This window comes from Saccopteryx bilineata, chromosome 2 (assembly GCF_036850765.1).
Source record: "Saccopteryx bilineata isolate mSacBil1 chromosome 2, mSacBil1_pri_phased_curated, whole genome shotgun sequence".
Lineage (NCBI taxonomy): Eukaryota > Metazoa > Chordata > Mammalia > Chiroptera > Emballonuridae > Saccopteryx > Saccopteryx bilineata.
In genome coordinates this window covers 286,370,544-286,396,341 of record NC_089491.1, presented here as the reverse complement: position 1 = coordinate 286,396,341, position 25,798 = coordinate 286,370,544, and the positions used below count along the sequence as shown (strand labels likewise).

Here is a 25,798-nt window from a genome sequence, read left to right as displayed (position 1 = left end):
ATTCCCTCCAGCAGGAGTGTGCATGTGACGGTGCGAGGAGGAGAGCAAGGTGTGGGAGACAGGACAGGCTCTGAGATCCGTGATTGCGCCCACCTCCGTCCCTTACGAGCTGTGTGACCTTGGACAATTCTCTTAAGCTCGCTGTACCTTTGTTTACCTTTGCAATCTGGGGTAATAATTGTATCTCTGTATAGCTCTCCAGGTAGGTGGGAAATGATGTGTGGATGGTTCTGAGCTTGGTGCATGGCTGGGCATTGGTCCTGGTTCATTCGACAAATGGCAGCTACTGTTACCAGCTCTTCTCTTTCTGACCCATTCAAAGTTTCTTTTCTTCTTTTTTTTTTTTCTTTTTACTTGATATAGTCCTTGATCACAGAATATAGGAGCAGGGAGGAGTATGTTAAGTCCCCATCTGAGGACAGGTGGGCTCTGACCCTGCCTTCTCTGATGACCCATGAATCTACAGAATCTATGTCTGGTCTTGCTCCCCATAAGGCAGATGTGAGAGGTCAAGGTGCTGATGTCTCCTGCATAACTGGGGCCCATGTCCATATTCTCCTCCATCCCTCGTTCTCTGACATGCTTTGTGTTGACGTAAGGTAAGGCGTAGATGCTATATTTGTGTATGTGTTTGTGTGTGTGTATTAGCATTCTACAGACACACAGAACCCAAAGGATGCAGAATATATAGAGAAGGCTTTAGGATAAGGAAGGGTTCGTGCAGCTACGGAGGCTGACAAGTCGTTCCCCAGATCTGCAGTCAGCAGGCTGGCGACCCACGAAAGCTGATGGTGGTGTTCCGGTCTGAGTCCAAGGGCTGAAACCCAGGAGAATCGATGATGTAGTTCCATTTTGAAATCAGGAGGTTCAAGACACAAGAAAAAATTGTGCTTTATTTTGACTCCAAAGGCAGAAAAAACAAATGTTTCAGTTTGAAGGCCATTAGGCAGAAAGAATTCTCTTAACTCAGAGAAGGGTTTCTACCTTCTTTTCTGTTCAGACCTTCAACTGACCGAACGAGGCCCACCCACCTTGGGGAGGGCAGTCTGCATCACTCAGCCCACCAAGTCCCATGTGAATCTCATTCAAGCATAGAAACAGAATGTTGTGTGACCATATAGCTGGGCACTCCATGGCCCAGTCAAGTTAAACAAAAGTAACTGTCCTAATGTATGTATTTGTTTTTATTGCCAATTTTTTTTGTGAAGGGAAAAACCATATCTTTGAATCCCAAAATTGGGGGTGATCACAGCATTTTGTTTATTGTTGTCATTTAAAAGTAATTTTACATGTTTCTAAAATGTCTTTAGGAGAGACATGTTATCATCCTTGAGAACCAGCATTCCTAATAATGTGTGAATAATAGCTACTGTTTACTCAGAACTTGCTTTATCCAAGGTTATTATAAGTTATTTTTACATATTAAATCATTTAATCCTGGGCAGTTGCTGGGCTATTATTATCCCATTTTAGAGGTGAGAAAACCAAGCCACAGGGAGGCAGGGATTGTGTCAGTTCTCCACAGTTCTGCCTTTAAACGGGATCATTTATATTAAGCACGCACATACACAAAATATACAAATCAACTGCAAAAAAAGTTGATTAGAAATGAATAATCAAAACTTGTGAAGGGTCTGAACTTTATTTACACACACTTTGTGCAGCGATGTGAACTTTGTGTGGGGAACGCGGTCCCTCGTGATCTCCATTCTGCACATGCGGAAGCGGAGGCTCTAGGGGGCTCTGAATTGCTTGAGGCTGTCATGCCGGCAGGGAGATGGGTTTGTGACCTCCACCTGAGGCTCCTTCCCGTAGATGTCAGCACCTGTAGATGTCACAGGGAGAGTCGGGATGGCAGAATCCTAGACAGGAACACAAACTCTTGGTGCCTAATAACCGGAGGGAGGTCCAGGAATGGGCACAGGGGAAGGTAGGAGGGTGTGGTGGGAAAAGCTTGATCCCAAGGACCTCTGTTATCTACATCACAGAGGAAGCGGGTCATTAGCTGAGGGAGAGGATGAGGGTGGGAGTGTTGGAGGTTTGAAGAGAAAGAAGATGAGATAACAACCTAGAGGTGGGAGGGTAAACAGACAAGGGAAACATAGTTCAGTTTGAACATTCAGTAGTTTTCAGAGCCTCCCTAAGGTCCGTGGTGTGAGACTTAAAACGAGACCAGCTGCATTCATTTGTGCCAATGCAGGAACGGGGCCTCGGGGTGGTCAAACTTAACCAGCGCTGGAGTGTCCCAGACAAGTGCGACCAAGCGATGGAGGGGAGAGAGTTGAGGTTATGGGGAGGGGGGCTAACATTAATGCGCAGTAGAATTTAATCGGAGTAAAGAGGGGAGAGAGCACGTGAGGTGGGGGACGGTCCCTAAAACGGGGGAGGGTTGAATGGATTTGAAGTCTCGGGTGGAAAAATGTGGTGACATCGGGAGGAGTGATCTGGGAAGGTCTGTCATTGGGATTTTTGAAATTGTGACCCAGGAGGGATTGTAGATATTGGTGACTTAGGCTCTGACCATGGGAGTGAGGGGGTGGGGGAGGACAGGATCATTTGGGGAGAAAAATTAAGACATAGATTGGTTTTAGAATTAGAAGGCGTCAGCCCAGAGTGTGGAAGTCCCGGGTTCAATTTCCGGCCAGGGCACACAGGAGAAGTGCCCATCTGCTTCTCCACCCTTCCTCCACTCCTTCCTCTCTCTCTCTTCCCCTCCCACAGCCAAGGCTCCATTGGAGCAAAGTTGGCCTGGGTGCTGAGGATGGCTCCATGGCTTCTGCCTCAGGCACTAGAATGGCTCCGGCCTCAATGGAGCAACACCCCAGATGGGCTGAGCATTGCCCCCTAGTGGGTATGCCGGGTGGATCCCAGTCAGGTACATGCAGGAGTCTGTCTCTGTCTCCCTGCTTCTTACTTCAGAAAAAAAAAAAAAAAAGGAACACCTCAGCAGCTATGGAAGCCACCAAAAATTGTGGAGAAGTGTCAGAGAGGACAGTGAGTCAGATGGAATAATCTACTGTCAGGAAATAATGACCTTGACCTTGACCTTAAGCAAGGGCATAGAGTTCAGTCATGGTAGAGGCAGGTTTCAAACCCACTCAGTCTGGCTCTAGAGCCCGCATGCCTCACTGCTTTGCTAGGTACTGACGAATAGGATAGTTTTCTGCATAAGAAGTTCAAAATGCCCTGGCCAGTTGGCTCAGTGGTAGAGTGTCGGCCTGGTGTGCGGAAGTCCCGGGTTTGATTCCTGGCCAGGGCACACAGGAGAAGCGCCCATCTGTTTCTCCACCCCTCCCCCTCTCCTTCCTCTTTGTCTCTCTCTTCCCCTCCCGCAGCCAGCCGAGGCTCCATTGGAGCAAAAGATGGCCCGGGTGCTGGGGATGTCTCCATGGCCTCTGCCCCAGGCACTAGAGTGGCTCTGGTCACATCAGAGCGACGCCCCGGATGGGCAGAGTATTACCCCCTGGTGGGTGAGCTGGGTGGATCCCGGTCAGGCGCATGCGGGAGTCTGTCTGACTGCCTCCCCGTTTCCAGCTTCAGAAAAATACACACACACAAAAAAAAAAGAAGTTCAAAATGGATTTGTTTAGCTATTAGTAGATATTAAATAATGAATAAAATCACATCAATATTTAACTTTTTTTACATGAAATTTAGATGGTTAAAGATAACAAGAGTTTGTAAAATATGCCATGATCATCACGAGATATTTTTTTAACAGTAATTTATTTATTTATTTATTTATTTATTTATTTTTAGGGGAGGGAGAGAGAGTGAGAGAGAGAGAAGGGGGAGGAGCAGGAAGCATCAACTCCCATATGTGCCTTGACCAGGTTGACGCTTTATCCACTGCGCCACCACAGGTCAGGCCATCACGAGATATTTTTAAAATGCAATGTCAGAAATGCATTTTCTATTCACCAATGGGAATGTTAGCCACAATGACTAATAACAGGCAGAGGTGATGGGTTTGTTCTGTGTGGCAGGCACTGTGCTAAGCATATATATATATGTGTTCATGTACCAACTCTAGGTGCTATTTTATCCACATTTTATAGATAAAGATACTGAGGCTGGGAGAAGTTTAGGGACTCACGTGCAGTTGCATAGTGCAATGGACAGCCTCACCCAGGACTCGAACCCCTGTCTGTGTGACTCACAACCTCATTTGTGATGTAGTCTCATACTTTACTGAGTACCTGCTGTGTGGTATTATTACAGTAGGTAGTGAGGATATAGCAACGATGACAACAGAGTCCTTTATGTCTGCTGGGGGAACTGTTAACTAAGTATATAATGTATTAATTATAGGTATATGTTTATAAAGCAGCATGCACTGTGCTTTATATAATACAGGGACATAACCTTGTCTTAGGGCACCAGGAAAGGTTTATTTTGGGAAGTAATTTTTAAGCCAGACTTGAAGAATAGGGAAGTCAGCCCTGAACAGTTGGCTCAGTGGATAGAGGGTGGTCAGCCCAGCATATGGTCATTCCACACTTGATCCCCAGTCAAGGCTCACAGGGGAAGCGACCGTTTGCTTCTCTCCCTCTCCCCCTCAGAAACAACACAGGCCCGGCTCTAACGCACCCTGTAGAAACCTTGGGCTTCATCATCCTCGTTACTGAACTTCTGGTAAAGCCCCAGGTTTACCAGATAGCCTAGGCATTGGTCATTCAGTACTTCTTCTTCCAGGACTGGCCCTGTTCGTGAAGACAGTGACGCAGCATCCTCGCCTCATCTCATCATTGAGGTAAATTGAGGCACGGGGGTGTTTCAGCCCACTGCTTCTCTGGAGAAACCATTTTGACCATTTTTCTCTTTGCTTCTCCTGTATATCTTACAAACGACCCTTTTTCTGAAGCATTTTTTTTTTCTGAAGTTGGAAACTGGGAGGCAGTCAGACAGACTCCTGCATGCACCCGACCGGGATCCACCCGGCACGCCCACCAGGGGGAGATGCTCTGTTAGCGCCTGAGGCAGAGGCCATAGAGCCATCCTCAGCGCCCGGGCAAACTTTGCTCCAGTGGAGCCTTGGCTGCAGGAGGGGAAGAGAGAGACAGAGAGGAAGGAGAGGGGGAGGGGTGGAGAAGCAGATGGGCGCTTCTCCTGTGTGCCCTGGCCGGGAATTGAACCCGGGACTCCCGCATGCCAGGCCGACGCTCTACCACTGAGCCAACCAGCCAGGGCCAGAAGCATTTTTAAAAGAAAACTGCTCTCTCTGTTTCACTGCTTCACCCTCGGCGAATACGTTTACCTGGGTAAGAAGAGGGGCATTGGCTCAGGGGCCCTTCAGTAGGTCTGGCTGCAGAACCCGGTCCTGGGCCCCATAGGTGAGCAGTGGGAACATTGGACACCATGCTTCCACCAGAAACTTCTTCTGAGGTGGGCCAGCAGCAAGCTTTCATTTAACTGTGCACAAATTATTATTATTTGTAAAATGTTCTCTTGAGCAACAGGTGGGGGAATATATTAAGTTCAAAATAGCTCCTAGATTCTACAGGTTAAAATGGCATATTTATCATTGCCTCCAGCTGAAACATTCCCTCTCCCTGCACTGAACTGTGTGCATGACCTGCCTCTATCCATACACACATACATCCATTCATTCATACATACCTACATACATATACACAAATATTGATCGACTACGACCTATGCAACCTATGACCATTCAACTTTACGACCATAATTGCTAGCCACGACTGCTCCGCGTCTGGCAGCACAAGCGTTGCCCAGCTGGGCATACGACAGTGCGACCAGCTTCCAGCAGCACGACCACCTCCTTGTGCACCATTTCAACTGTTATCCCAGACTCGGTACAGCAATTTCTGTTTTGTGTCTTGGATATTTTTCATCAAACCCCTCCCAAGATGTCTAAAAAGAGGAAATTGTCTTTGCAGATATTAAACCAGTTGTACTGGTAATGCAGTGTTTTACTTAAACTTGACGAATATAAAAATAAGAAACAAAATGGTGTAGAGATGATACAAATGGCATAAAATGAACAAAGAAAATTATGATATATAACATTAATGAAAGAAAATTATGATAAAATATGACAAAGATTTTTATAACATCATTTCACAGTACTGTACATATAGCCTACTCAACTTACGACCGGTCTGTCGGAACCAATCGAGGTCGTAAGTCGAGCACCAGCTGTACATACAGTCTCTCCACCCCCACAGATTTACTCTTTATCTCGCACTTGCTCCCCCACCGTCCCTGGGCTGAGCTCTCCACAAAGAAGCCCACCACAGGCACATGGCCCAGAAGCTTCCAGCCTCCGTGACCGGGAGCCACAGGGAGCTGGACCGTCTTGCCCGACGCAGGACAGAGAATGTTGGAGGCCACACATCTAGCTGAAGTCAGCAGACAGAGGGTTGCTCCCAGTCACAGAGTTCATCTGGCTAGACACGGTCCTTGAGCTCCCAACGGCACTCTGCCCGGCACTGCTGTTGGCACAGTCCGCTCAGTAAAGCCACCTGCTCCGGATGGAGGCAGCACCTTGGCCACCTCGAGCAGAGAGAAGCTCAGGTGGAAATTCCTGCTTGGTTCGGCATTCACCCCCCTCCCAGCTCTAGCCCTGAAGACCCAATGGGACTTGCCATCTGCATAGACTGGCCCAGGTCGCTCCGCTGACCCAGGATATGCCAAGCAGTCTCTCCAGGGATTGTTGGTTCTTACAGGCTCTGTGGCTTGATCCTGTAGAGACAGGGGCCGGAGCTGTGGGAGGCCCGTCTCTACCATGTGCAGTAGCCATCGTGACCAAATGGACCCTACAGGGTGAGAGAGAGCAAGGAGCAGAGGACAGTTCTAAGGCCTTTAGACCCTATTTCCGGGCATCCCCAGGGCAGCGTCCAGCTAAGCCTGGACATGCGACGCAGTGATGGGCCTCTTCTCTGGTGAGGCCAGCTCCGTCCCCTTGCTTGGAAACAGAGAGCCCTAACACACAGGCTTTTTCTTCCTCTTGGTCTCAGGTAACTCGACGACAACGTGTGTCTGGTGCTTTTCGGTCGGCCTCCTTCTCTCTTTGTCCCTGCCTCTCCCTCTGTGGCCGTCACCTCCCCACTCGTGTGGTCCCCCTGCTGTCATTCCATGCACTGCCGACACCCAGCCTTCCGGCACCCAGGATGGGTGCTGTGACACAGTCACTGTCACTTAGCTTGTCCCCCATACCTCATCCCTCTTCCCGTCGACTCATTCTCCCCTCCTGATCGGGACACGTGTGTGTCTCTTCAGAAAGACTGTGGGTTCCGTTGAGGAAAAGAATCTCTTTAATCCCACCTCCTGGTATCACAATTCACACCCATTCAGCCCTCCGTAAATATTTGCTAAATAAATCAAATAAGAATTTCCATTTCTCTGACAGATCGCTCCTGACTGCTGGGAAGAAAATGAGTAATTTCTGTCTTATTCTTTTGCTGGAGAATTCTGCAGCTGCGTTCTCTTCCCACTTCCCCAGTGTGTCCTTTCCTCTCATTGTGTATTTGGTGTCAACACTGTGTGGTCACTGCCCTGCGCAGTCATCACCCAGCGAAGAAGGGTGAGGGGCTGGCCTTCCCGGGCTCATCATTGCCTTCTCTCCAGTCCACGCATGTACATTCACAATCTGAGCCAAAGCCCAGTATATACACCGCATCTCCACCTCTTCCTCTAGAGCCATTGGGAGGCCTCCTTATTATAGTACTTATATGTATATTTGATTTAGGTCATAGTAAACTTGCCTTATTTCACAAATGCTTGTCTGACCCTAAATGCCAGACACTGCCCTGCACCCTTAACTATATAACTAGTTTCTCCTCATGACCACCTTGCTGGGTAGATGCAGTGATGACCATCAGCCTCATCTTAGAGATGAGGAAATGGGGACACCAGTGATTAAGGGACTTGTTCGTGGTCACAGTGTGATTGGTGACCAAGCTGGAATTTGACATCGGCAGAGTGTCCCAGAACCCCTGTCCTAACCAGTGTGCCCGGCTGCCTCTCACTGTGACCAGGGCGGGGTCTGCACAGTACGCAGCGTCCCTTGGATCTAAGCTGCCTTTCTCACCCTTCCAGCGTGCCCGGAGCAGGAAGTCCCTTTGACCTCACCTCCCCAACGGCATGGTGACGTGTGCTTGGTGGTCCCGGGCTTGTTTCGTTACCTAGGACTTGAATATAGGTTTATTGATGTTATTCTATGCGGTTAATCGTTCACAATATATTCAATACCCATCCTAAAATCTGGCTCCCTCAAAATATATTTTCAAACAACCTGGGAACCATGCCAAGAATTAACTCTAATTACTAGAGATGACTCAAAGGCAAAATGTGTATTATTTGAAATTATTCAACTGATAGTAAATGAAATGTGATTTTGCCCGAAAGAGAAAGTTGCACATCCCGCTTCTGACTGCCCTTCCTAGGTGTCTAGGACCATATGGGACAAATCATGATTCCTAGACCTTTTCTTGAATTAAGATACATTTTTTTTATGGTGGTTTGCCCGTAAACCAACACTTACTATTCAACAAAAAAACCCACCTTCAATGAGCAGAACAAACATTAAAAAGATAAAAACCACGTGGAGGAGAGCTATTTGTTCGATGCAGGGTTATTCATAGCACAGTGTTTAGGTACTCTTCATTCGGAGCCAATTCTCGTTGCCTCAGAACATTGCTAAGTTGGATTCCAGGAACGAAGTGTTTATAAATAGCAAGCATAAAAGATGAGTGCATTCATCCCAGCCCTTCCTCGCGTACTCCCAATGGGCCGTCCTTGCAGCTACCCAGTCCTTGGAGCAGTTCATTGGTGAGCTGGTTGGGGTAAGCTGGTGGTTCTCAACCTTATCAGACCCCAACACCCTATTTTATAACAAATGGTTTTTAACCCCTTTTATACTTACTTCTTAAATTCAAAGAGAAGAAAGTCTATGTGCAAAACACTTTCAAAAAATAAATATAATGCCTGAACAAGTGATTAAAAAAAGAAATAATGAGAAAGGAATTGATAAAGGTATAACTATTTTAATGTGTAAATACTTTGGTCATATTCAAATAGGAGAAATGTGGTTAACAGACATTTGCACCCAGTGTGGCCTCACCATAATGTCACCTGTGTCAGGGCAGTCTAGGCTGATGCAGACCCTGAGCTGGTGATTCAGAGACCACAAACAGCGTTGTGGACAATGACGTGATTTTCTGAAGTTGTAAAGAAATGGTCAGATTTCTAAGTAATAATGTATAGTCTTTCCTCGATGTATATGGTAGTAATGTACCTAGAAAATTCATTGTGCGTTACGGCCGTACAAGCTGCTCTGTGCTTTTTTGTAAAGGAGTTAGCCGTGAAGCTCAGATCATCATAAGCAGATTTTTACTGATGTCAATATGCAACAGGATTTTGGAAAGTTTGGAGGACGGGGGTGGGTGGGTGGGTATTGTGTTGTTGTGCGGAGATCTCCTAGGCCCAGCTCTCTTCTAGCCTTCCTAGCCCTGCCTTCTAAATGCCAGCGTGCCCTCTAGCCATTGTGTCATTCAACCGCCATGAATGTCCCTAAATGCCCTCTCTTGGGTGATACGCCCCACCCCCCATACTGCCAACTACCGGGTTAATGCCTTGTATTAGATTTAGCCCCAAATAATTATGCTGATTTATTCTCTTGACTTTTTATAGTCCTTCAAAACTAAAGGCATGTCTGCAGTAAAATCCTCAATAACTGAGTTATTGGGTTAGTATAATGGGGTTGTACATGGAAACTGCACGTTCCATGAGAACGGGATCCAGTCCGTCCTCGGGTGAAATATCTCGTGCCCAGCACAGGTCCAGGCTGCCAAGTCTCACTTGAATGAATAAACAAGTTTTGGGTTGGACATCTGGGTTAATGAAAAGATAAATATATATATATATTTATAAAAATGACGAGTGACATTAAAATATTAGAGAATATCTGGAACTAGAAGACCCAGCATCTTCATGTCATTCTGAGAAGAGAAAGGGAACCTGTCTGTGTAGGACCCACACCCACGTGAACTTGGATCTTGGCTTAAAAGTTCTGCTGGATCTCCACGGTGGTCTGTGAGGCAGCTGTGACTAACCCTGTTTTGACCCTTGATGAAATGACCCTCAGCACAACCACTCATCTGCCCAGAGTCAGACAGTTGTCCAACAGCAGAACAAGGTTCACCCAATGTCAGTTCTAGACGCTTCACCTCCTCCAACAAATCCTGGTGCCCCCTCCCCTCTCCTCAGTGAGGCAGAACTAAGTTCCTGTTAAACCCACATCGGAAGGACCATGAGTCATGGCAATGTGAGGTCCCCCTTAATATAGTTTCATTCTATATGTCATTCTGATGGTCGTGTCGATTAAATTTCACTTTCCTCGTGGTCCAGGATTTTCACGTTGATCCTGTTCTTGGTTGGGTTCCAGCACTGGAGCTCTCGTATAAACTGACACTGGTGAGGTTCCGGGGACAGGGACTAGGTCCTCACTGGCTATTGGTCTCGGGCATCGAGCACGGCGCCCAGCACAGAGGGGGATGAATGTGCAGGCAGTGTTTGTCGAGCCGACTTTAATTGAATGCTGTTTCTCCTTTTAGGCCTTGGCCTTACACAATATTTCAGCGAGGCTTTGACCTGGTTTTGGGAGAACAGCCTTCTGATAAAATATTCAGGTGAGTGGCTGTCCAGGGACTTGCTTACCTATGTGTGTCTTCAAGCCCCGTGTCCCACCTCCCACTGAGCTTACTCTCCGAGCAGTGACATATAGAACAGCAGGCGCTTTTATTAATCATTTTTCCCTCCTCGTAATAAAAGTGTCTGCCCCCCCCCAGTTGTGCCCAGGGCAGCAGGGAGACTTTTGCAGGCACACAGATTCTGTTCAGGTCCTAGCTTCCTTCCTTGTCTGCTCTCTGAACCTTGGCAATTCCCTTAACCTCGGAGCGCCTCCAGTCTCCACATTTGTTAAATGAGGCTGCATGACATACCTGGCTCTGTCATGATGAGGAGCATATGAGATAATGCAGCAAGAGCCCCCGGCACAGGGCACGCGGTCACTGTCCCTTCTGCCTCTCCGTTCTGCATCTGATTCTCACCTTCCTCATAAAGTCTTAAGTTGTTCATTATGAATCCCTCTCACCCCTGCCTCCTCCTTTTCTCAGCTCTACTTCCTTATTATCTTCTTCTACCACCACCCTCCTGATCAAATTGGATGTTTCTATTCCCTCCCAAATTTCTACCTGCATACCTGGGAATAGCACATGTTAGAAAAGTCTACAAGCAGAAGAAGAATTAGGGTTCCAGCCGTGAACTACTGGATTTTCAGGAAGTTTAATTCACGCCAGGCTTTAGATGGAGCGCATCTTTATTTCCAAAGATCATACCATGCATTTATTTTGTCAATCTGTCCTTCTCTTAACATGCATATGCTGAGTACCCACTACATGCTTGAAACAGGGCTTGGTTTGGCAGTGCAGATATGAATACATTCCCCCTCCATGAGGGCGCCCTCTGCTGGTGGAGGAAGTAAATAGTCCTGCAGGACTGAAGTGGCAGGATGCACTAAGTTAAAGTTACCCCATGGCGTGAGGGAGGAATGGTGAGCGGGGTGGGACAAACTTGCTTCCTTTTACTGCACTCATACTGTGTGCCGGGTCTCTCCTAGTCACTGCTGCCTTTGCAAACTTCCCCAGACCCTCCTGGCTGAGGTGTTAATTTCGCATCTACATTTGCTCCTGGAGCTGTCTCTTTGCCCCAGCTTCTCCTGCTCCTCCCTGCTGGCTGGGGCTGGCCTGGGCTCTGCCGCTGAGGCATCCTCCTAAGGCATGCTCCTAGCCAGAGTGCAGATTTACAGAATCACCCCCGCACGGGGCCTTCCCTTCTCCTCCTCTCTTCCGATCACCTCTCCTGGGGCACGCTGAGTCACACTAATGGCACTGGCCGCAGGCTTCTTTTGAGGATTTGTGCTACAGGAGAAGTCAGCTGTGTTCCTTATGATTTTCAACCTTTTTTTTTCATGGCACAAACACACACTAATTACTAAGGTCAGTGTCCCTGACTAAATACAACCATTTTCATCTCATGGCACAAATAAATTAGTTACTAAGGGAGAAGAGGTCAGGGCCCCTTTTTCTTTAGTAATTAGTTTATGAACGCGTGAGAAACAAAGGTTGAAAATCACTGATTACTTTCCAACAATAACTTATCATTTGGCTGGCTCCCCCCCAAACTCCTTCCTTTTGCTGCTGGCCTGTCAGGACCTTCCACGGGTGATGAAGATGAGGCAGATGGAGAACGAGGTGGAGAGGGGCTGATGAACATGGAGAAGGTGCCACTCCCCTAAAAGTCAGAAACTAACACTTTGGAAAGCAAGGTGCTTAATGAAATTGCTGTTAGGGCAGAACTTGCCCAAGAACTGTGTTTTCTTCCCCACAAGCACCATTGACTCTTGGCAAGTTTGTTAGTTGTCCCCTGGGTGTGACACCTGACCACCGCAGCAGTGATTGGTTCTGTGGTTTGACCCAAGCAGTCAGCTCTCTCAGGAGCCAGTGTGTTAATCAATAAGCGATTCATCAGTTTGGTCCCTAGCAGGACAATAACTAATCTCTCAGGTGGAAGCAATAGGTTGTGATTTCCTGATCTTAGAAATTAAGAACTTGAATCAAAATCACTGTGGGGTCTGAGTAAACAGACTACCAGTGGCCACTCCATTCGGTGACCTGGGCAGTGACTGTCCTATCTTACAGAAGCACATGGCTATTCACGCGCCACGCTGCTCACCAGGGGGTTAGTGTTCTGACGGATCCCAAGCCACTGCACGTTTCCCTGGACTGTGAAATCAAATTTAAATTTTGACATTCAAATCTTTCCACCAGTGAATGCCAATGTACAACTCCCTTTTAGTAGCTGCTTTTCTCTTAGCGAGCCGCCCATCCTTAGCCAGATCTGTCTCCTAACTGACACACTGCTTCCAGAACGCCAGTATTTTTCACTCTGTGTGTGTTTGCCCCTGCTCTTTCCTCCATCAAGAATGCGTATTCTCCTCCTGGTGTCCCTACGGCCCATGTTCATGGTCTTGACCAAGTCTCAATACCTGTCGAGCACCTGCCGGTACAAGGCACTGTTTTACACGCTGTTGATAATGACCAAACAGATATGCCCAAGGGAGTCCCTGACTTCGCGGAATTCCCGGTCTCATCCAAGCATTGTTCTCCGACCTCAGCCTTCCCCGAAAATCCTGTGTGCTCTAAAACGACCAGTGAGCTGACCCAGCACAAACCAATTCACTCAAAAGTTCTGGGAGGCACAACCAGGGCAGGAGGGATTTGTTTTTTGTTTTTTTTAAGTGCCATGGTAATTCTAATCTGTTCCCAGAGTTGAGAAACATGGCTCTAAAGCTTCTCCAATCCACTGCACCAGTCCGCAATGACTTCTCCCCCTCCAAATTTCCATAACACACTGGCCGTAATATTGACTTGTTAATTCTTTTATTTTATATTTATTTTAACTTGCCTATTTGTTTCTACAATGAAGTGGTTGTCTTGTTGAGGGAAGGGCAGTATCTATCGTATATGGCTTTAAATATTTAATGTCTTAACATGAAATTTTGAGCACAGCAGGTCTTCAATAAATATCCATCTCAGGTGTTTCCTGGGGACTTGAAACCATATTAAGAAAAGACCTGATAGCCTAATGTTGGTAATCTGAAACCCTGAGAACCCGGGAAAGGTCCAGATGGACTCAGGGGCCCCAGGAGAAAGACCGAGTCTCCTCCCAAGCCCGGTCTGGTGCCACAGATGTCCTTAACGTGGTGGCTCCGATCACTCCATTCCTTCCTAGACCCTCTGGCGGCAAGAATAACTTCAGACCCACTTCATCCCTCAGAGACCTTCCCCTCGAGCAGGTACCTGCATCCCAGGGCCCGGCACCTGCTCCTGGAATGGCCCGCTCTGGGAAGGAGGGGAGGTGCCAGGCCACGGGCCGTTGGTCCGTGTGCCCACCTTCCACTTCCTGCCCGGCTGCAGTGATCACAGGCCTGTTCCATCCCTGGCTTTCTGGTGAGCATCTGCCTCTGAACAGAAGTTTCAAGCTCCGGTTTTACAAGCCCATGTTCAGGACTCCGCCTGCAGCTGGGCCACCAACTGTGATGGTCACCGCCAGCTGTCAGGAGATGAGGCCCAGCTTGGGAAGGCATTCCAGATGCTGGCCCGGCTTCTCTTTGGTGGCTTTTTGAAGTTGTTCCTGCTAAATTCACAAGAATGAGGGACAGATGAGATTTCAGGACACAGCTTTTCTCTGCCACTGTGTGCTATATTTGGTGTTGGGAATTCATAGATTCTGCAGATGAAAGGAAACATTAGGATGTCCTGGGCCTGAGCCAGCATGGGCCGGGGCGCCACTGAGAGCTAGGCTTGAGCATCAGCCCGACCCCCATCTTTCCCGCTGACGGAGGGGTGACCTCGGAAAGGCCACTAAACTTAAAATACTAGTAGACAAATAAGTAAAATGGGGCCACGTGCCCACCCTTGGAGGGCTGTTGTGGGGACAAACGAGGCAGCCACAGAGCACCGGCCCCGGTGAGAATGCTCAGTGACGGTTCATCTCCGCCCGCACCTTACTTGGCTCTCCCTCCGGGGTTTCACCATGACCCTTCCAGAGAGGGGAGGTGGCACTGTCTTTCTTGTTGACCTGGGGCAGTGGGTCACGTCTCAGGAGCTGCTGTGCACTCTGGAAGTCCCTTCACAGTGCCAAACCCAGGTCCTTCTTGACCATGAAAGCCATTCCAACCCAGAGGGAAAGCCATACCTTGCTCGGAAGGAAGGACCATCTTCACCACCACATCTACCTTTGCATGTCTAATTTGAGATCATATCCTGTGGTCGCCTGTGCACATTAAAGAACAGTCTACTTATTGATCAGTCAATAAATATTTATGGAGTAACCTCCTTGGGTCAGACATTGTGACAGGCAGTGACAAATCACTGTCCTCTGTCGTCCAAGAGAGCATATTCTTCTCTGCGGTGGTGGGCACACGAGAAGGTGGGCACAATTCATCATTTCAGGGGCAGGCAGAAGGGATCATGTGCACCTGCACGGAGGGGAGTCCCTTGCTCAGCCTGAGGGTTGAGTGTGAAGATCCTGGAGGGCTTCCTGGAAGGGGTGGAGCCTTAATGGAGTCTTAAAATGAGTCAGACTCCAGCAAAGAAGGGGAGAAAATTCAGAAAGAAATAAAAATACTAGGTGCAAAGGCAAAGAGGTGAAACATGCAAGCGTCTCTGGGAACTAGAGTCTGACCACACTGTCCAAGTACAAAGCATGACATCCTTGGAGAAGTGAACCTCGTTCTGTGGGCCCGGGGTGCCATTAACAGTGTCACTTGGCGAAGATGCGTTTTCCTTTTTCCATTGAAAGATTACTGTGTGTGGCGGAGGAAGGGAAAACTGTGATGGGTGACCATGGATATCTCTCCTCCAGAAGAAAAATTCACCATCAGAAAGTACTGTTCCCTAAAATCTGTTACAGAAATTACAAGCCACAGGTCACAAATTTGTTGCTGTGCATCAGTGCAAAACTTCTAATTTTAAAACCAAAATAGAAAACAAAGACTCTGGGTCCCAATAAGCTCTCTCCTCCCTGATGCCACTCAAGCTGGTGCATGGTTCTCTCTGAAAAATTCATGATACGTTCCCGTTGGCGGGGCCCTCACCCCAGCTTGCCTGTCGTGATGTGCCTATCGCAAGAACATGCGTTACAGAATCCAAAGTGAACCCAAAAATCTGTATGTTGTTGCCTTCGTCCCACACTTATCCTTCAGTCCCAGATTCTAGGCACCTTGGGGCAATCACTTGCCTTGAATATGGGCTCTTTTTAATCTTGCAAGTTGACGTGTGTGTGTGTGTGCATGCACGTGTGTGTGTGTGTGTGTGTGTGTGTGTGTGTGTGTGTGTAAGTAAAGGGGCTGTCAGGCTTTTGGCTTTACCAGTTTCTTCACAGGATAGGGAAGTGGTGAGTCTCCCCTTCTGTCCCCCTGGAAATAGGCTTCCCTCACCCAGTTCAGACCCCTCCCTGCATAGACCATGCCCACTTCCCCTGCCTCATGACCCTGTGGGTGGGAAGAATTGAGTGCCTCCTTCAGATCAAGAATCCATTTGAGGAATCCAAGGATAATGAGACCTAAGGAACGGAATTGAGACAGAGGAGGGATCAAAGGGACCAGAGGGAAAGCGGACAGAGGGAAAGGGGATGATCGGATGGGATAAACCTGAAGGGAAGGAAGGAGGGCTCTGTAGGGAGGGCGGCAAGGGAGATGTTGAGGGGAAAATGGGGGTGGGGAGATGCATTCAGGGTGACCCTAGAATCTATGTAAACACAATTAATTAAATAAAAAATATATAAAAAAGAACCCTTTCTGGCGTTTCAGTGCTGTTTAATGCAGATGCTTGGCCGCCAGGTCATAGTACAGGGGACCAAGAGTCAGGGTGGGAATTGGGGGGAAATCTCCCAAATCCTGGTCACTTCCCACTGGCCTTTCCCTGGGACACCTGTTTTCTTTCGTCGTTGTTGTACCTAGAACTGTCATGCAGGGAGTGGGTGAAATCTCGTGTCTGCTTGTAACTCACGAGCCTTGGCGGGTGGGTATTCTCCGCATCCTAGAAAGGACAGCATCTCTCATAAAAGGCCTCACGTCCCCCACCTAGTTTCCTAGCATCTCCGCAGCCCGGGGAGCGGAGAGGGGAGCACGTGGGTTAGGGGAGAGAGAGGCGGGACTCTGAAACAGTCCTCTGCGGCCAGCATGCTGATGGAGCTCGCTGCGTTCTGTCTGGCTGCACGCGCCCTTCTATTGTTCCTCCCTCCACGTGAGGTTGAACGGGGACACCAGACTTGCACAGCCCTGTGATGTCCCACCCACACGAGCTTTTATCCTGTGGACTGACGGTGAGCACAGAGGCTTTGAATGCCTTTGAGATCAAATGAATAAGTAAACAAATAATCTCTCATGGTCTCTCTAAGCTCCCTCTTGAAATGCTGATTGATTCTTTTATTCCTTTTAGCCTTCATTATGAGAACTAAAAAAAAAAAAAGAAGCCTGACCTGTGGTGGCGCAGTGGATAAAGCATTGACCTGGAAATGCTGAGGTCGCCGGTTCGAAACCCTGGGCTTGCCTGGTCAAGGCACATATGGGAGTTGATGCTTCCTGCTCCTCCCCCCCTTCTCTCTCTCTGTCTCTCCTCTCTCTCTCTCTCTCTGCCTCTCCCTCTCCTCTCTAAAATGAATAAAATAAAAAAAAATTTAAAAAAATAAAAAATAAAAAAAATCAAGTCTTCCCTGTCTCCCAAGGGTTAAGGCCAGCAGCAGAGGGTCTGGAGAGGCATGCAGGGAACATACCTGATACTGTCTCCTCCCCCCTTCTCTCCTCCCTGGCTCCCTAATCTCTGTTCCCACCGTACAGAAGCCAGAACAAGGGGCCCTTCCTCCTTCCTGTCCCTGAGGAGAGCTTCTGCAGGCACAGAGAGAAACACCCCGGCCCCTGTGAGGTTGCTAACCGAGGGGTGCGGTGGTGGGAGCCCGGTATGTCTCTAATTAAAATATTTCCAATTATATCTGACTTAAGGTAGGGGAAGCCCAGCTTCAGATCTGGAGGAAACTAGAACTCGGTGTGATACGTCCTGGTAAAAGCCGCCTCTCCCAGCCGGTGAGTGGGTGCCGTGGCTCACTCCGCAGCTGTCTGGCCACATGAGCAGGCGGAGGCCTCCCTGCCCCCCTCAGATTCGGCATCGCAGCCACAAAGGGGCCACCGCTCTCCTTCCTGCCAAGAACACGAGGGCTGGGACGGGAGGCTCTGGTGACAGGTCCTCCGGTGGGGCGGCGGTGCCCCTGTCCTAACCACCTGGTCCTGGTGTCCCTGCAGATTCACCTACACCCTTGGGGAGGGCATGTGGCTGCCCCTCAGCAAGAGCTTTGTGATCCCGCCGGCCGAGCTGGCCATCAACCCGTCGGCGAAGTGTAAGACGGACATGACCGTGATGGAGGATGCTGTGGAGGTCAGGTGAGGCCGGCCCCAGGCTGCGGGGCCCCGTACGTGGCCGGAGAGGTTGAGTGGGAACCTCCTGATGGTCTGGGATTCTGGGGAGGGACCCTGGCCAGCTGGAGAGAGAAGTCGGTGGGCTGCCTCAGACCCCCCCCCACAGTGCCAGGACCCTCTCCCCCAGGGTCAGTAGTGCCCACCCCAGGCCTCAGGCACGGGAGAGGACATAACAGTAGGATTTGTAAGCACTTCCCACGTCCCCCAAGGACTGACAGGCAATACGATGTGAGAGAGGACCTGGTTGGCCAAGTAGGGATGTGGAATATGATGCTGTCTGTTGCACCTGCAGCCCCCTTGACTCATCCATCCCCCCCCACACACACACTGTTCTCCCCACAGGGAGGAGCTGATGACTTCGTCCTCCTTCGACAGCCTGGAGGTTCTCCTGGACTCCTTCGGGCCGGTGCGGGACTGCAGCAAGGACAACGGCGGCTGCAGCAAGAACTTCCGGTGCATCTCGGACCGCAAGCTGGACTCCACCGGCTGCGTGGTAGGTCGGCCCTGGCCGGCTTGTCGCGGGGGAGGGGGGCCCGGGATAAGACATAAGGCAGATATAGAGATGAAAACGCACTATAAATAAAAGGGAGGGTCGAGAATGATCCTCCCTCGTCGTAGCTGCCATCTGGTCTAAATGATGAAGTTTCTCTTGAGGGAGATGAGAGGCTGATCACCAGTCAGTAAGGCAGGCAGTGTTTGTGGAGCACCTGCCAGGTGACCTGTGACGACCCAGGGGAGACCTCCTGAATTACATGCCATGATTCTTTCTTCCCGGCCTTGCGGTCTAGGAGGTGAGGGAGGTACCTCTGAACAATTGCAGTACTAATGAGCTGCCTAAGAGTATATGATATTAGCTGTCGTAGGAGATAGACTGTATTTGCTCTAACAGGAAATTCTAGAAAATGAATTGATTTCAAATGACATCGATTTTAATAGCAAATTTTATGAGAAACCTATCTAGGTCAATGATGCACCAAGAACAGGGAGAGAAAAAAATTAAAATATGTCCCTTTTGAGACCATGGCAACAAACTCCTACTTTGCCAGAGGTGGTCCTCTACTTCGTTATCACCTGTACAGACTTTGGCTACGGGTAAAACGTGTGATGCTATGGACTGGAAAGGCTGTTTGGGCCAGAGTAGACTAAGCTGCCTCCCATGCCTTGGATACGAAGACTGACTGAACCGTGCAGCTGGATGGAGGCGGGAGCAGATGAAGCCCTCCGCACCCGGGGCCTTTGTATCTGCACTGTCATGCCCGTCGGCAGCATGGTCTGTCTCTAGCCCTTTCTCCTGCTAAGGATGGAATGGCACAATCCTCCCAGAGAGGAGAGAGAGCGGGGCAGAGAACGAAGGCAGGCAAGCCGGGCATGAAGTGGGATGAAGGAGAGGGGAGAGGATTCATCGAGCCCCGTGGCCCTGCAGTGTTTCCAGGGCAGGGCCCAGCGCCTCCGGCTTGGAGGAGGATACAGTGCCTCGCCTTCCAAGTGTGACCGCCGCTCTCCTGTCAGGCGACTCAGAGCAGCAGCCAGCTGTGGGAATGGATGCTGGGCCAGTTCCAGCGTCCACGGCATCCTCGCCCCCCTCTCAGAGCACCTGTGCCATTCCGGGAGCCATTCTCCATCAGAGATGGATGTGGACCTGGGACCCAGGCGGGCTGTCTGTGCTGCGGCCTCTGGGCTCTCATAGATTAGGCAGCCGTTGTCAGGAGCCTGTTCTAGCTGAGAAGGGAGAGAAAATGAAGAAAAAGGGAGGGAAGGGAGGGGAAGGAAAGGGAAGGAAAAGGAGCTGGGGGGAGCAGGTAGGCGGAGGACTAGCAGACCCCTCAAAGGGAGGGGTAGGGGAAGAGAGGTGGCTGTTACAAAGGATAGTGCTCGTGGGGCCCAGCCTTCCAAAGGCAGCCAGGAGGCCAGTGCATGCGCCCCGCCCTGTGGCTGGTCCACTTTCAGATGTCTCACGCAATGAGCTTCCCACCGGGTCCCTCGGGAGACAATTTCACTGTCCAATGCAGCTCCCAGCCGAGACCCACTTTATGTGTGTGTGTGTGTGTGTGTGTGTGTGTGTGTGTGTATTTTACTATTCACCCTGCATTTCTTTATCCAGATTTCAACCTATTATTTTCTATCACTCTCTTGGGTTGTTCTAAATACTAAAACACTGCACCCATGCATGAGCATCCTACGTACCCTGACCCTCCGGGCCACGCCCATGTGGGTCTGAGCGTGCTCATGCACCCACACACGTGTACACAGATAGCCTCTCCATCTCTTCCCTCAGCCCGCCCCTTTCCTGGGGCCCTGCGGGTCTGCCTGTCGAAAGCCTTCTGTTGGTGATCCTAGCCCCTTTTAGTTGGAGTATAGCTGTGCTGTTGTGTTTTTGTACTTTTAACACTGTCATCTGTGAGACAGAGAGAGCAGGAATAGTTCCGATGAATATGCATTTGCAATAAGGATTGGAGCCCCTGCAGAAAGTCACCCAGTTCTGCCTGGGCTTGGTATTAGCATAATACTTTGAAGTCCGCTAGTCCGCGTGGCTCTTGGAGGGAGGCGGGGCCGGGTTGGCTGGCAGGCTGTTCAGTTGACTGTTTTCCGTTGGTTCTGAAGCACAGGAGGCCTGATGCAAGCAGGTGGATGGGTTGAGAGCTGATGTGCCACATCGCGACTCTTGTGGCCCTACTGAGAAGTCGATCAGGGTCTTGACTTTGAGCTGACCTGACTCCCCAGGGCCTCAGCACTGTCCCCAAGCCCTGGTGTGTTGCAGAGCAGTCCCGTGTCGTCTGGAGGTGGACCAGGGACAAAGCCGTCGGCTGTGCCAACTGCCTCTGTCCTCTCGCAGAAGCCCTGACATTCAGTTCTCGGTGCTGCACAGAAAGACTGCTCAGGAAAGGGATATTTTTATAGAAAGGAGGAAGAACTCAGAGCACACTGGCCCTTCGGGAACCTGGGAAAGGAGTGCACCTGTCGAAAGCAAGGCAGACAGGTGGGGTTGGTCCGCCTCTGCTGCCAACCTCCGTTGTTCTTTCTAGGAAGCCAGAGCACATTTCTCAGTTCTGCATGGACTCCCACAGGGTTAATTGCTACCCAGTTAATTGCCCTATTGTTTATATGGTCTCTGAGGACAGGAAACAAATGCCCGTGAAAGGCACACACTTGGACAAGCCCCAGCCGCGCCGTTCCAAACCAGAACAAACACTCTCCAAAAGCGGGGATGGCAGACCCTTTGGGAGGGTTCCCAGAGCAGAGGCCAGCCACCGGCCACGGATAGCTGGGTCCTCTTCCATCATGGTCCTTCCTGTGCCCCGATGGAGATACGGGAGCATCCTTTGTCTGTTCTGTGGAGCCCTGTAGGGTCTTGCAAAGGTACTGATTCAGTGTCCTGTTGCTGCTGCAACAGATCGCCACAGGTTCAGTGGCTTGAAGCACCGCCCACTGTATCTGGCTCCGAGAGGCGGCCCACTATGTTTTGGCTTAAGATCCCCTTCTTTTATCCTGAAAGCCGCTCTGTTGATTTCTTCCGACCACTCTTCTGCAGCATATCCTCTCTCTCTCTCTCTCTCTCTCTCTCTCTCTCTCTCTTTCTCTCTCTCTCCTTTCTTCTCTTCCTTGTCCCCTTTTCCCTCTTGAGGACTGTTGTGATTACATCGGGCTCACCTGGGTAATCCAAGATAATCTCTCATCTCAAGAGCCTTCACTTGATCTGCAAAGCCCCTTTTGTCAACCATAAGGTGACCTGTTCACAGGCTCGGGGATTATGTTGCAGACATCCTTGGGGGCCGTCCATGAGAAGTGGAGGAGGTGGGGCTTGGAGCAGACTCGGTAGACTGGACCATAGCCTGGCCACTCCCGGCTGTCACCAGGATGTCCTGATTTTTATCCAGCCTACCGACGGAGGGTAGCATTTTGTTGGAATGTTTGGAAATGACTTCCAGTGCTCAAATAGAGCGGAAAGCCCACGTTGTCCGGCTCCTTCATCTTCGCACTCATCCCGAAGGTGGCCCCCACCTGCCTTTGCTTTCTGACTGACGTGTCTGCACGTGCTCAGGTGAGCGACTGAGGCGGCCTGGCGGGCGAGAGGTCGGCTGTTCGGCATTCTCGTGTTGAACACATGACCTTCCCTGCCAGGTTCATTATGCTCTAATGAGCTTTGAATCGCCCAGTGACCTTGCCACCCTCTGTCCACATGCTGTCCACAGTGGTTTCCCACCAAATGTGTCATTTCCCCTCTCCGGGGACGCAGCTAGGCAGAGACCATTACAGATGACCCCCCACACACACCCCCCCATAGGACAGCACACAGTAGAGTGTGCCTCCAAGGCTTCAGTGATATGGGAGCAGGAGGCTGACACACAGATTTAATTCCTTCAAACATGTCCCTCTGAGAAGCCCTGCAGGCCTAGGCTTCTACATCAGAGCTCGGGAAGCGTTCGGGAAATCGTAGTGAAAGGAATAAGCGTGTCATGCAGTAGAAGAGAACCTACCTTGAGTTGCATGTTTTGGGTATTACCCAGGGAAGGCGAGGCCACTCGGGTCCAGGGAGTGGCCCCTCTTCTCCCAGGGCTCCTGTCTCCATCGCGTATGCCCTTTGCCAACAGCACATCCGCCTCACAACCTGCGCTCAGGTGTGCGTGTCTCGGGCTTGGCGACCTTCGACTTGACTCCTAAGCAATCAGTCAACCCAAAACCATTGGCAGGAAAAGAAAGGAAAGGCTGGTGGGAAAAAAAAAAAAGGGAATAGAATGGGGGAAATCACTTTAAGCTCATTAGCAAATTACGCCACAGACCAGCAATAAGTCTGGAAGCCATGAGCATCTCATGAAAGATGATTAACCTTGTATATTTTTGGGGTCACTGGAATTTAAGCTCATTTATTAGACCTTCTTGATGGGGGAGGGTTGTTGCCATAGTACAGACAATTTTCTTCTTGAGCCTGGGGTTGATCGAGGCTCTGGAACTGCTTAATGTGACCTCTGTAAGGAGAGGTTAATGTATGACCTTGGGGCTCAATCCTGAAGAGACGGTTCTCTTTCAAGGACCAAGTGGAGGGAGTATCCGCACACCAAGGGCAGGGAGTGGCCAGCACTCTCCTCTGGCGCCGAGTTTCTCGGCTGACCGCTGGGCTCTGGCTGCAGACACGCCTAGGTGGACAGCACAGTCTGGAGGCTGCAGTTCCTTTGTATTTGGAGCCAGAGTTTGAGGAGAGGAGCCCAGAATGTGAATACAACAGCACGAGGGACATTTAGGCCAAAACAAACTTATGCCACGGAGAAATCTAACGATGAGACTCCTTGGGGAATGGGAGTTATCTGGTGTAACAAGGGTTAAAGAGAAAGCTTTATTTTTGGTTTCAGTGCCTTTTTTTTTTGGAAATCTTTCCAAAATGTTTTACTCTGAACTGCAGCCCAAGTAAGTTACAGTGAAATGAAGAGAATTGCATCTTTTTCAGTGATTGAGGAGCTTGCCTTGCCTTCAAGGTCATTGCTTTGGACAGTTGGCAGTATTTTGTTGTGTAAATATGTGCACCCATAATATGGGGTGAGTGTGTATGTGAGTGAGAGCGAGAGAGAGAGAAGGAATATTGGGCTGAAGCTACAAATCCATAATTGATCTCAGAATGTTTTCCAGGAGTTGCTTAAAAATCAGACAAGTGAAACAACACGTGGACAGTACGACTTTACTTGGTTGACACGTTGACTTTATTTCTTTAAGTGTTCTGGGGAACCCAGGTTTTCTCACACTTGAGAAGAGGCAATGTGGCAGCGTGCAAGGGACACACGTGAGCTTTGGGGTCAGGCAGATGTAGGTGAGAAATCTGACTCCCACCTCTGTGACCTTCAGTCAAGTTATGACTTAATCGTTCTGGGTTTCAGTTTGCCCTTGTATAAAATGACAAAAAAGTCTACCTGTGTTGTTGGGATTGATGATAATGTATGTAGATTGTCCTGCATATAGAACTCCTTAGCTGCTGAGAGCTGTTATTATTTTTAGCTTTGCTTAGAAGAGAAGAAAAATCCACGGCAGTGAACTGTCTTCTCTCCAGCTCTAAGAAAGTGTGAATATCGGGCGGTCCATTGGCATACCAGAGTCAGGTAGACTCCAGGGCCAGGTGGGGTGAGGATGTGCGGATTTGGGGATTCCGGAACAAAGCCTGCCCGAGTTCCATTTGCTGATGTCTTGGTCTGAGGTCACGCTTGGTCTGAGGTCACGCTTGGTCTGAGGTCACGCTTGGTCGGGCAGCGTGGACAAAAGCAGGTGGTTGAGGGGATGAGTCATTGGTCACTGGGGCAAGGATTGACGTGTCGTGAGGGGGAGTAACCGGAGGGCTGGCTTTGCCTCTACTTTGGTAATGTTTCTCAAGTTTTATAGAAGAAAAAAGAGCTCGTGGCAGCCAGTGCAGCCTTTCTAATTCTGATCAAACCCCTGTGTTTCAGTACCTACATCTGTGCTTGGGCTACCTCCCCGTGGTGATGCCAGCTCCCTTCTGGTGCCACATCTGGCCTCACAGCTTGGTGGCCAGGGAAGTGGATGGGTAGGGGGCTAAGTGGATGTGAGCTGCAACCCTCAGCTGCCTCATTTGCTTGTTTACCATCACCTAGCGCATCTGGGTTGGCACAGCACGCGGCAGCCCTGGGAAACGTCTTCAAACGCTGTCACCGTCCAGCACTCTAGCGGGCTTCGGAGGGAGAAAGGGGGCGGACCGGGCTAGGAGCCTGGCCGGCCCACAGGGGGGGCATTTGTTTGGGAAGTTCTGGAATTAGTGTCAGCCATCAGTGCACGTCCTGCTGTCTGCGACTGAGAAGCAGGGAGAGGAAAGGTGGGTCTGAGGGGGCACCTGCAGTGGCCCGGCTTCTAGGCCCAGGTGCTCGGCAGCTGAGAGGAAGAGGCAGCCAGGCGGCAGCACGGGAAAGGAGGTGTTTAACACTGTTCCTCTCCAAGTTCTGAACGTGGTGTCTGTGTTGGTTGGGGTTTGGGAGAAGCTTGTTAGCTAGCCAACAGCAGACAGCACAGCAGTTAGGAGCAGGTCAGATCTAGAGGGACGCCAGCTTCGTCCTCATACTCACTGCCTGAACCCGGGCTCATCATCGGCCCCCATGCAGCCTGTTTGAGAGGACCAGCTGTAACAATGCCCACGTGTGGGATCTGTCACACGGACAGAGGAGCGAGATGGCAAAGAGTAGCCATTGACTTTTAGATAGAGTCGAGCACAGCGGGAAGCCCAGGCATTCACTGGCTGTCAGTGGTTTCCACATCTGTTAAATGAGGGTAATATAAGGCGCTTTGAGAAGAACTACCAAGAGCACATAGCAGAGCCCTGAAGTCCTAGTAAATGGTAAGGGGTGGCTGTTGAGTGAGGGACTGGTCCAGCTGTTAGCCGTCGATGGAGCCCCTGAGCCAGGGACTCCGTGTGGCGCTGCCGTGGTCAGCAGTGACTTTAGGGGAGCTAAGCTCTCTGTGCTGCGTTGTTTCATATGTACAATGGGGATAGTCACACTACTTACCTCAGGGGGATGTTCAGTGAGCAAGATGAGTGAAGAAGACCCTGCCCGGAGTTTGGTGGGTGCCGTGTGAGTGGTCCTGCTGCTCACCGTGTCACCCAGGTGCTGGCTGACATGTCTTGCTGGGTTATCTCCTTTGCTGTCATTCTTGTGGAGTTTCTTGAGGGCATGGCAGTGCAGAAAAGCTAGATTTTTCACACGAAGAGTGTCCAGGATACTGGGGTACAGCCCAAGCATGAGGGAAACA

General features: G+C 49.9%; 1 protein-coding gene across 6 annotated transcripts in view; it reads left to right on the top strand.

Moving 5' to 3' along the window:
- The window catches only part of ASTN1 (astrotactin 1), a 292,150-nt gene that overhangs the window by 185,827 nt on the left and 80,525 nt on the right, over window positions 1-25,798 (top strand). For 5 of the 6 annotated variants that reach the window (XR_010729358.1, XM_066261216.1, XM_066261215.1 and 2 more), the window contains exons 9-11: window positions 10,581-10,655; window positions 17,888-18,025; window positions 18,404-18,554. Coding sequence is in view for 5 of the 6 variants with exons in the window: in XM_066261216.1 (XP_066117313.1) it covers window positions 10,581-10,655; window positions 17,888-18,025; window positions 18,404-18,554 (364 nt within the window). In the remaining variant the exon portion in view is untranslated. The remainder of the gene's footprint in view (window positions 1-10,580; window positions 10,656-17,887; window positions 18,026-18,403; window positions 18,555-25,798) is intronic. The other variant, XM_066261214.1, reaches the window with a different exon arrangement.